This window comes from Anastrepha obliqua, chromosome 4 (genome assembly GCF_027943255.1).
Source record: "Anastrepha obliqua isolate idAnaObli1 chromosome 4, idAnaObli1_1.0, whole genome shotgun sequence".
Taxonomy (NCBI): Eukaryota; Metazoa; Arthropoda; class Insecta; order Diptera; family Tephritidae; genus Anastrepha; species Anastrepha obliqua.
The window spans coordinates 72,144,862-72,157,313 of NC_072895.1; the positions used below are offsets into that span (position 1 = coordinate 72,144,862).

Below are 12,452 nucleotides of genomic sequence, written 5' to 3' on the forward strand. Positions count from 1 at the left end.
TCAGCTTATCAACTGTCAAAAGAGATGCCATCGAACTGTGACAGCTGCCAAAACAAAACGGTACTGAGCAAAAAACTCGTTCTTGAAAGACTTATAAATACATATGTATTTGAAAACTTAAATAAAATATATTGAGCTGACCAGTATGTTACTACTACCATACAATTTTCAAACTTTTCAGCACAATAATTTATTACTCTATTGAGTAATAAGATAAGAGATAATAAGATAGTTTTACAAAATCAAGATGGTTGGAGAAAAAATAATTGAAGAACGAGTAACGAAGCATTGTGAATGCCCCATTACTAAACTACGAATAAACCACAACTTATTGCTAGCACCCTGGAATGGCTTATCAATGAACTGTGGAGAAAAATGCGAGTGTGTGAGTACATACATACATATGTACATATGTTCTCTACTTATGTATGTACGTATAATATTCCACATAGGCGGTTATGTTTGCCTGTGCCAATGAATGAAAGTAAATCTTCTGCTCTTTAACAATTATTTTCTGACTAAGAGTCCTCAAATATTTAATTTGACGATTATCGCTTAAGTTTGGTGGCTATGCACGCGGTATGCCAATCCACCGCGGCAGCTGAATTTTCATGTATGGAAATGTTGCGAGCGCTTGTGCTAATACTCGTACTCGTATGCAAATAGTCTTAGCATATGTGCCCATGCATATGTGTGTGTATGCACGTGCCGGTTAACAGCATTGGAAGTTGGAAATTGATCTAAGAAAGTCATTTTTCAGAAGTTGATATGCGATTAGCGCCATATAAAAAGCCGTCACGCACTTTCAGAGCAACAAAACCACATTCGACGTAAGAGATCAAGGGTCTTACACGGACACAAACGAGCTGGGCACTTGAACTTAAGCAAATTCGATTGGCAGCGACATAAAATTGAAGAATTGTTATATAACATAAGACTTAAAAATCAAAAACAACTTAAAATTAAAAAATGAAATCACCAACAATTTGCGCACTTCTTGTGGTCGTATTTGCTTGCTTTGCCAGCCAAACGTATGCCGTTCCTGTGGCAGTGGAAGCGCCAGTTGTGGAAGTAACAAATGTATCACCTGTGAGTCTTTTGGATATTGAAAATGCAGATGGATCTTCGGTGGATGTGACGAAAGAGGGCAATGTGACGAGGTCGACACGTGGTTTAGGTTTGCTGCTTGGTGGTCACGGACTAGGCGGATTCGGTGGATTAGGTGGACTAGGCGGCTTAAAAGGCTTTGGAGGTCTTGGTGGATTTGGTGGACTAGGTGGACTTGGCAGTTTTAAGGGATTGGATGGTGGATTTGGAGGTGGTTTCAAGCCTTATTTCGGTAAATTCTGGTAGAGCAGCTGAGAAGAGGAAGAACAGAAGTAATAGACAGGACTATAACGGTCTTTAAAGTGCAAATACCTACATATAGATATATCTTAGGCGCCCAGTGTATACCAAATTTTATATTAAATACTAGTAGTAAATAATTTTTGTATGTGAAATACAATTTAATAAAGCGAAGAAAATTGTAACGAAATCGTGTTGAAAATGGTAATACTTACTTCCTCTTAAATAGCGAGGTGTCAAACAACGTGTTTTTGCAAAAATGTTAACAGTGTTGTGGATTCCGGTAGAATATCTATCCAGCAAAAATGTGTGTTGTTGCGGATTTTCCCTTGAGGTGATAAACACATAGAAATATTGGTGGCAGTTTTAGGACTAAAGTTAACAAAATGTAGGGTGTGGCAGCTTAAGTAGCGCGTACAAAACCAAAACTGTACAGAGGAAATTTCAGTTAATTAATAGGTAAACGATGTGGAGTCTTTGCATAATACATTAAGGAAGATAAATGGACGCCCAATTTATAAATAAACGGGTTTGTAATTTATTTTATAAAAAATACTGTTTACAAGCTATACATGAAGAAGGGGTGTAACCCTTGGATGCACTTCAAAGCACACTTGCATTGTCTTAACTTAAGGACTGTTGAAGCCATGAGTGTTACAGTAAATAACTATTTTAAAAAATGGGCTAGCTAAATTTTATTGCAGTGCCGGGAACTCTCCTTAGTATCCTTCATAACCTGACTAATATGATGTTTTCTAATAAACGTACAATATTTTTAAAGGTATACACGCATTTCGAAAGTACTCCAAATAAAAAAAATTGTGTGCGAATCTTTTATTTTGTTCAATTTTTGACCAAGCGGTATTTAGCCCTTAAATGCGCGTTGTTGTTTATAACTGAAAACACGCCCTTGCAACCACTAAGTTTAGTTTTCTTCTGTTTGGTCTTAAAATATAGTACATTTTATTATATACACATACAGTTTAACAGATTACAACACTTATTCTTTCTTCTGTTGTTGTTTCGCACAGTAAAACTTTCTCTCTAAAATGGTGACAGAAGTAAAATTTTACAGGTAAGTTCGTGAAAAAATGTTTGTTTTTATTTCCAACCATTTCGAGTTTAATATCGCATAGATACAAATCTTTAGACGTATTTCCAAGTAAAGAATACTGCAAAAAAGGTTAAATGAGTTTATTTATTATTATTAGTGTATTTAATAAAATATCGAATATGTCTTTGAAAAATGATAATAGTTGTTATTTAATGGTTAAACCTGGCTTAAATAGTTTTCATAATGAATATATGTATATACATATATAAGGTTATAAGCGCCAATTACACATACATATATCCTATTTGTGGTGCACGTCTTGATGTTTTTCCACAAATGGAGGGACTCACAGTTTTAAGCGGACTCCGAACGGCATTTTAGAAGTTTGCCGTTACCTTCCGAGGGGTTTTTCTAAAAATAAAACTTCTCATTCAAAGTAATTTTTCTAAATCGTTTTTAATTACCACGTCTAATTTATATCCTTCTTCCTAAAGGAGGCAAGTTGTTCAATGTGGTAACCTTGGAAAGATACTACAGTTGAAGTGTGAGCGACTCTTTATGAATTGTTTAGTTATACCTACATTTTCCATTGTCGCATTTTAAAACTAGGAAGTTAAAGATAATAGACGAAAAATCAAATAATAATAATAAATATTATATTTTTGCTAATTATTTTTCTTACATTTTTCTTACAGTAGCTCGTGTTAGTGAAGACTAGCATTGCATCCAGTCTTTCTTGTTCTTGTCTTTAAAAGTTTCATTATTTTTCATTCCCAATAGATATTAACTGTCATTTTTGGGCAATATTGCCATCGAAAATTCCCCTAATTCGCTTAAATTAAGAAAATTAAGCTAGTTGTCAATCCGAATTAGTTGCACTTAATTTCTGAAATAATTCTGAATTAAGTCGTTAATTCCAATTAACGTCACCATCTATCTTGGCTATAATATAAATTTATAATATGAAGAGAATCCGTTGATAGATATTTCCATGATTAATTGTAAATGGACGGCGGTCATACATGGAGGTATATCTGCAAAATGTATATGTATAGGACCATTTACGCACCTAAATTCCGAACGCTTTCGAAATTTTGTGTTGTGATAAAAAAAACTATGCCACTTACAAGACATTTTTTTAAATTTACTATAACTAATCAGTTCGTTTTTAGATCTATACACTTATACGTACATTATTCTTGGAATTTTCAAGTAAATAAATACTAATCACTTCCAGAACTATTTTCACTGGATGTGTTGTAGTAAAATTTACTGCTTTGCACTAATAACTACTTTCCTTTTAACGTACAGAGAGCCCACAGTTGAGCAGTTGAAAAAAACATACCAATTTGATCTGAGGAGATGTTAATTTCAGCCACACAAGGGCATTGTATGCTGACGTGTAGTTGAACTAGATACCCAAAATCCTGATAATCTCGATCAGAAAAAAATTCATCAAAAGGAAGATAACGATCTCGATGCTTGATAACGACGCCGATGAACAGCAAAATGGGATTGAAATTTCGGATTTGTCTTCAAATAGACGATCAAATAGTAATCAAGTACCTCCATAACTTGCGCAGAAATTAACACAAAATGCGACTCGAAGATGTGAAACCATTAAAGTTCATATTTCTGATTATACGTTTTATTGAATATATTGCTTATAATTTTGTTTTCTTATTTTGCATGTTTTTTGAGTAAATCTGTCCACCTTGATTGTTTAAATATCGCACTCTGCAGTAATGAAGAACCCAGGACATGGTCTTCCGTGCCTTTTGAACAGATCTGAAGCTAAACCAAGTAAAGTTTTGGTCATGTTACAAACTGGCGTTTTTTTGTTTTTGTATCCAAACCTCTCATTTGTGGAGTAACATCAAGATGCACGCCACAAATAGAAGGAGCTCGGCCAAACACCCAAAAAGGGTATAAGCGCCAATTAAATATATATGTATATCTATTGCAACCATCTGAGTATTATCTTTGTACTTTGTACTATTTTCGACTCATCAATGCACTAACACCTACTTCCGCACTCTAGCGTAAACTGCAATCAAAATTTATGATAGGATTTGTACCTAGTGCCACTTCTCGAGACCTCCATAAATGTTTTTATCCCTGCAGATATATTTGCCTTCTTTACGCGCTTTATTAATACAACTTTTATCTACGTTCAGTAATTTTTTTTGAATAATTCGTTACAACTATGAGAAAATTTTACCACTGGAGATTCTACAGAATTAGCAAAACATTTTTGTTCGAATACTAAGCGATATTTCATGTACTCTTAATATCACATTTACAAATGTATACTTTACCTACGTACACACACATGTATCCGGCGATCGGCATACCCAAATTGGATTGTAGGAGTAGTTTGAGCAAATTCCAAGCAAAAGTTTTATGCGCCAATTATATACTGTAAAGTGGTATTTATTTTATTATACCTAAAACGTAATTTAATTTATTATAAAATATAACTCTAGTATTTTGAACCGTAATAAAAACTCCGGAAAACAAATGCGTTTAGTAAGTTAAGCTGCGCGAGTAAGAGCAACACCTGTTTTGTAGCGTCCAGCCAACGCTGTTCACACTACAAAGGTAGTCATTGGCAAGCACCTAAGCTCTGCTCACCGCCGATTACCAAACGGAATATCTTCTTTCCAAAGCACGCAGGCTTTTTATAGGCAAAAGCAATCCTATTAGAAAATTCAAATTTAGAGTTTGAAAAAAGACATCTATTAGTCATTCAATTTTAGGGCATTGCCATACATGTAAAAAAAACTTAAAATTAAATCTTAACAAGTAGAAGGTATTGCGATATAGTTAGAAATAAATTGCGATATAGTTAAAAAACGTAAATAAAATCTTTCATATTGATTTTATTTACGTTTTTTAAGTGTTCTTTGATAGAACCTGGCATCGCGCTCACAAAACTCAAAGTGGTGGTTCAAATATCGAAAAACAATTTTTAAAAATTACACGAAATCGCTTCAAAATCGCTAATTTTGAATCTAATATTAAATTCGTAATTAGTGGATCCAAAAACAGCCGAAGAGGTTAAATATCTAGCACTCAAGCTTTCACAGATAGCAAAATTAACTCGAAATAACGGGTTGTGATGTTTATAGAATAAATTGATAAGCATTCGTCCCGTAGTTACTGCACAAAGTATAAAGCTAAATATATATTAAACAGTGTTCAGTTCCTCTGGAGCTTTGTGTGGATCCCTGGTGGTAAATAACTTTCAGAAACCTAATTTTGGACAATTGACATCAGATTCACAATCAGCGACCTCAAAAACCTCTGAGCGCCAAGTTTCGAGCGTACGCGATGATTTTTTTCCATATTGGATCCACTTTGAGTTTCGAAAAATTGACATCAGACTCGTAATGCGATCTCGAAAATTTCTGAGTAAGGTGCATGAGGCCTTAACACTGCGCAAAAAAATTAATATCACTTCGTTAACTTTAACAGCTGCTTGCTTAATATCTTGTTTTTGCACAATAGAAGGTTCTGACCATCCAAAGTATATATTTATTACTATATTAGTTTGAACTATTACTTAAACCAAGTAAAAATAGAGCTGAAATACATAATACTGAAATTCAGTACAACTAATCAAACTATCTTATTCTAAATGTACTCGTGCGTGTCTAACGTATGTGATTGCGTTTTCTTCTATGTTGTAACTTCGAACGATTTAAGTTGGATTCGCGTTTACTGCTTGATCGGCGCTCATAACTGGCAGCTGTATTCCAATCACTTTCCAGCTGCACACCTGATCTGTGTCGGCCGAAAGAATTCTCTGCACGTCGCTTTTCATCACGCAAAATATCACTTGCAGCGTGATTCGAATCAATGAAACGCTGTACAAATTCGTCGCATCTATCATTTAATAGAATTTCATTATTTTCAATTGTCGATGGAGGTAGCGCAGGAAACTGTCTGGATCTGCGTATGTTATCTTTGACGAATGCACGCGACCATATGACCGGGTCTAGGCTAGCATCATAGCCTTCATGATGAGCTTGCCAGGGATATGCAGCGCCAGAGGTGATGTAATTCAAGCACAAAATATATAGAAATATCACAAGTGTATACATTGATTTATATAACATTGCTAATTTATGCAAAATACGTCAATGACTTTAGAACTTCAGCTAGAACTTCGACTTAACTTAAACCGAATGATTGCGTGTGCGGCGAATTACCGAATATTCGTGCGTTTACCTTGAAGTCATATAAGCAACTGTTACATTTCCAACCGGCTAGAGTTCTTATACAGCTGGTGACATATGTATCAAGGGAGTTAATGAATATTCCTGTCTTACTGGCTACAAATATTTATTTTCCTACACACATATTTACTTTACAATTTTGTTTGTTTTCTTCAGACTCTAACTACCTGCGCGTGTGCGTTTGCCTTTTTTATTTTTACTACTCTTATTTTATTGCAACTGAAGCCAGGTAGGGAACGAATAACTGCGTCAAATGTTTATACTTGCAAATGCAATAGGTCAGACAATCATCAGTGCGGTCGAGCTTGAGCTGTATGACTCACAAATATAGTACATGAGTGAGTTATGGCCTTTCCCCATTTGGAATTAGTTACTTGAGTGGTGAAACAGTCTTATCCTTACCTTCTCACACCCAGACGTTACCGTAATCACGTAGCAATGATAATGCACGGCAATGTTCGAACATTTCCGGCCTCTTGACCACAGATTGACAAACTGTTTCATACTATATATGTGTCCTTTCATCCTTCTGGGTAAAACTAGGTCTTTGGATTTTTTTATCGCTTTTACTGTTTACTGTTAAAAACTGGTTCATTTTGTGTTAATATTTTATATTCTTCTCCAGTCACTTTTCTTGCTTACTGTTTTCCGGCGACTTTGATTGGCTGCATCAACAGCTTAAGTGATTTCTATTTTATGCAATTACTTAGCAGTAGAGCAAACCGGTGCCACCAGCCGTCAGACTCTTGAATGTCAGATAGCAGACAAATATGACGTACTTAATGTATTATCTCATGCTTGGTAGTAATATTAGTTCTGATAAGTACACTTGGAAAAATATTGTATTTAGAAGTTCAGTAAGCGGGAAGTAATTCTTCCTTACTTTCATGGCCTTCCCTGGTCATTAATTAGCGTGTCTAGAAAGAAATTTCGTATGCAGTTTTAAAGCTGAATACATTTTAGTACACCATAATAAAAGGTAATATTGAAGTCGCTAAAATATCTCTTTGATTTTTTACAATTTTTCCTTTAACAGTGTTCTCTAACACATGGACTGAAAAGTTCCCGGCCCAACAAAGGAAATACTTTTTGTTTGTTAAAATTAGCTTTATTCATGAACGTAATTTCCATTAAGTACAACGCAATCATTCCAGCGCCGCTCTTTTGATCATGCCATATAAAGCCAACATGTTTTTTTTATATTTGATAATGTCAGCTGACCCAGCTTTTGAATTTTTTTGATGTTTTCTGCTGTTACCGTCTCATTTGGACGTCAACTACATTGTGCATCATCCATCGGTGTCTCTACGACCATGTTTGAAGTCAGCTTTGGTTGTTTCCGATGTAGCGGAGTCCATAACACTTTTCAAGCCATTGCTTCGCTTGAACGGTATGGTATTTTTTCCCATAAAGAAGTAGTGTAAAATTAAAATACGAAATTCTTTTTGATCTATTGTTTTGAAAATAACAAAAGGAGTGTCATTCTTAGCACAACAACTCACGAACTAATGAATAGAATATCATAAAAGTTTAACAGCTGTCTGTTTAAGGTTAGTACTAACTGAAACAGAGGTAAATGCAATAAAACTAGTGCCATCTATGTGTTAGGCCCGGTACTTTTCAGGCTGTGTGTTATATATTATAAAAATACTATTAATTAAAAACAGAAATATGAATATAATTGACGCTTACACCCTTTACTGGGGGTTTGTTGAATCCTCCTATTTGTGGTGAGGGTTTGATGTTCTTCCACAAATCGAGGAGCTTGCGGTTTTCAGCCGACTCCGAATGGCAGATGGTTTTTATCAGGAGCTTTTTCATGATAAATAAAATCAAATACACTTGGAGGTGTACAATTGCCTGCCAAGGGGCGAGCGTTATTTCATGTCCGCCGATTCGGCACGGTTGGTAGTCGCGCACTAACTCATTCAGCTACGGCAGGCGCCATTATTGTCCATTTTCAGTGTAATTTTATACACAAACAAAACCTCAGACACTAGCTAGTATGGCAAATAATATGTTTTATATAAAATGTCATATAAATGAATTGCTGACCACTAGAGAAACAATTTTGTTAACCCTCAAATATGTATAATATATTATTTTCCAATCGTTTTAAAAAATTGCGTAATATTAATTTCTGGCCAAAATTTAGGAATCCGAAATATATTTTTTTTGGAGGCCGCCGTAGCCGAATGGGTTGGTGCGTGACTACCATTCGCAATTCACAGAGAGAACGTTGGTTCGAATCTCGGTGAAACACCAAAATTAAGAAAAACATTTTTATAGCGGTCGCCCCTCGGCAGGCAATGGCAAACCTCCGAGTATATTTCTGCCATGAAAAAGCTCCTCATAAAAAAAAAAATATCTGCCGTTCGGAGTCGGCTTAAAACTGTAGGTCCCTCCATTTGTGGAACAACATCAAGACGCACACCACAAATAGGAGGAGGAGCTCGGCCAAACACCCAAAAAGAGTGTTCGCGCCTATTATATAAGTTAATTTACCCGGTCACGGTTGTTTTAAAAAAAACAATTTTTATCCGGTGAACGGTCTTTATTCGTTGAAACTAAATTTACAACTGACTTAAAATTATTCTTAATTCTAATACTAAAGCTAAGCCCGTGTGCCAGCAACGTGACCCATTCTTTGCTGAATAGGCGTTTCCCACGGAAACGCCAATCGCTGCTCTGGTATCTCTTCAAAACCGTTGCGCGTGTGGAGTGTTGGGTTACCGTCATATTTTGGTTCAGGTGTGTGAACTGTTGCGTTAGCTAAAACGTTGCGCATGTGGGGTGTTGGGTTACCGCCATATTTTGGTTGAGGAATGTGAGGTGTTGCGTTAGCTCCTCCCTCCTCAAGTGCGGACGTCCCTGTTCGCATCTCCGTAGATTCAGGAGTACCAAGGGCGTTTGGTTTATTACAATTCCTTTGAAAGTCCTTCGGCTTTCTTTTTCCAAAAATTTTAAGTGCAAGTAGTATGACAGCTATTATTATGGATATTGTGAGTGCTGTGTTGGAGGTTAAACCCACTTTATTGATTTTGTTGATCGTCTCCAGCTTTTTCAAGTTTTGTATTTGGAGACCTTTCATCATCTGCAAGGATAATATTTCTTCGAATGGCGTCTTCGGGTTTCGTTTTTGTAGGACAGGTAGAAGAGGTTGTAAATTACTAATTTCATGTACGTAGAAATTTTTGTTTTGCACGTTGATAGTGGAGTTGTGGTGTTGGATTATAAATGTTCCATTCAGTTCTATTGATTTGCCATCTATTTCGATTAAACCATTATAATTGTTCAAAAATAGTATTCCGCTTTGTACTTCTTCTAGGTTGCTAATGTGGTCAGCGTTGATAAGCGTGCAATTTGGGCGTCTACTATTTATAAGATTACTAATACAGCTATTATTATTTATTTCTATAAAATCTTTTTCATTACAAATTGTTATTTTATTATATGCTCTACATTCATTTTTTAGTCCGTATATTTTCGTTTTACATTTTAATATTTTTTCATAATCAATTTTATTAATTTTATTTTCCTTTTTTACTCCTTTAAGTATTATCTTTTCACAAGTTTCTTTATTAGTAGTAGGTAAGCTTAGAATATAAATTATAGAAGTGCCATTTGAGGCTATTCTAATATCGGTAAATTCTAGTTCTTCTTCGATATTAATGTAAGGTATTTCTTCTTTTCCAATAATTTTTTCAATTGTGCTTATTTCTAGATTCGACAATATAAATGAATTAACAATATTTGATTTTGCTTACATTGGGCATTCAGGCGTATTCAATATTAATAAGCTCTTCCTTAATTAATTGTAATTTATATTTAATTTTAAGACCTAGTTCTAATTTTACATTTTCATTATTTTTTAAGTTTTTAAGTATTTCATTTGTGTTATTACTTGCTTCATTTATTTTATCTAAAAATTTTTTGTTTATTATTACTTGTCTATCGTTATTTTCTAGCAAATTTCCAATATTTTTTTAATAAAAAGGTTATAATTATGGACCTATAGTTATTTATCTAATTTTTAAATTTCTATCGTTGGCCTATGGCATTTATAACGATTTTTCTTATTATCTAATGATCGAACGCCTATGGCATTTTACTCGATTTTCCCTATTATCTAATGATCGAACGCCTATGGCATTTTACTCGATTTTCCCTATTATCTAATGATCGAACGCCTATGGCATTTTACTCGATTTTCCCTATTATCTAATGATTACATTAATTATTTTCAAATTAAATTTAATCATATTAAAATTCCTTTGATTTTAATTGTATCAAAATTAATTCAATTTAATAGAACTAAATTTGGTTTAATTTCTTGAAATTAATTTAATTCGATGGATGCGAATTTAAATTAATATGAAGAAATTCAGTTTAATTTTCAATAATTAAAATATTTTTTTTTCTTTGTCCTTTTCTTTTTCTTTTTCCTTTTTTGTGTTTTTTTTTTTTTTTTTTGGTGATTTTCCTTCTTGTTATGAGGCCTGGTGAACCAAGTACGCTTTGGGTGGTAAGGTTAACTTCTGATATTACTTTTGTGAACAGTTCGGCCTGATTGGGTTTTGACTGTAGTCCTATTTTTTTCTGCAACTATTTCTTTCTTGTATCTTGATGATAGTTTGGAGCCTAATCTTTTATTTATTTTGACAAATATCTCTTCACCTACGGAGTAATCTTTCGTTTTTTTCCTGTTTTTATTGTGATAGTCAAGGTCCTTTATTTGCTTCTTTGTAAGTAATTCTATATTTTGTTGTCTATGTCTTTCTAACTCTTGGGGGTCTGTGGTAACTCTGGTGCCGAAAAATGTTTCTAAGGGTTTTTTCTTGGTGGTTGAATGAATTGTCGAGTTGTATTCTTTAACAGATTTAAAAAGTAGTTCTTCGAAAGTCAGACTATTGTTGTCGGATTTTAAGCATCTCATAATTTCAGAGAGAGTAGAGTGAAATCTCTCTACTTGTCCGTTTGTCGTGCTAGCGTAAGGCGGTGTAACATATACTTCGATGTTCATTTGATCCTTCAATAGTGATGAAATTGAGGCAGAGTTCAGTGATTTCTCATTGTCGATTACAACAAGTTTGGGAATTCCAAATGCAATCATTAGTTCACGTATTGGATCTTTTATGTGCTCTACTGCTCGGGATGGGATTATTTTTACTTGTGCGTATTTGGAGTATTTGTCAACAGAAGTGAGAATGAACCTTTTTTCTGTGGAGTAAATGTCTATATGGACGATTTCTCCAGGGTTTTGTGGAATCGGGGTGGCTTGGATTTCTGGCTTTGGGGGGTGTCTATCGTATTTTTGCTGAAGGCAAGTTGAGCACTGTTTGACCTTTTTCTCTATTTTGGAGTTCATGCTAGGGAAATAGTATTTTTTTAGAATTTGAATTTTATTCTCACGGCTATTTCGATGGGCACGTTGGTGCTCTGTTAGTATTATTTCTTCTTGTTCGGTTTCGTTTGTGATATCCTGTAATAAAGTTTGTGTAAAACGGATTTTAATGTTTCTGAAATGTAGTGGATACATTTCTTGAATTTTACCCATAATGTTTTCTGTTGTGTAGAGTCCGTTAACAAGAGCTGGGTCTAAACGTTGTTTAAAAATGTCTATTAAGTCCTGGGTGGAATAGTGTGTTTTGGTTATAGTATGTCTGTGAAAACTGGGGAAAGGCAGTTCAAAAGTGTAGTTGTTTTCATTTCCGACTAGTAAAAATAACTGATTCTTAAATGCGTTTATTGGGGCTTCTGTAGCAGGTATGAGGATATGAGCAGAGCTTTCGTCACTATGGTCGGTTGTC

At 34.6% G+C, this 12,452-nt stretch overlaps 2 protein-coding genes across 2 annotated transcripts; one reads left to right on the forward strand and one right to left on the reverse strand.

The window, feature by feature from the left end:
- The first annotated feature begins 969 nt into the window (after nt 1-969).
- Nucleotides 970-1,353, forward strand: LOC129244214 (uncharacterized). Its single transcript, XM_054881827.1, has one exon. The coding sequence runs from the start codon at nt 970-972 to the stop codon at nt 1,351-1,353; it is 384 nt and encodes a 127-aa protein (XP_054737802.1).
- A 4,704-nt stretch (nt 1,354-6,057) lies between these two features.
- On the reverse strand, nt 6,058-6,507 carry LOC129244215 (uncharacterized). Its single transcript, XM_054881828.1, has one exon. It carries the CDS (start codon nt 6,505-6,507, stop codon nt 6,058-6,060), a length of 450 nt encoding a protein of 149 aa, XP_054737803.1.
- Between the last annotated feature and the right edge of the window lie 5,945 nt (nt 6,508-12,452).

Bases quoted from the DNA above. Each gene is read 5' to 3' on its own strand.
- LOC129244214 (XM_054881827.1), top strand. From the start codon at position 970: ATGAAATCACCAACAATTTGCGCACTTCTTGTGGTCGTATTTGCTTGC.
- LOC129244215 (XM_054881828.1), bottom strand. From the start codon at position 6,507: ATGTATACACTTGTGATATTTCTATATATTTTGTGCTTGAATTACATC.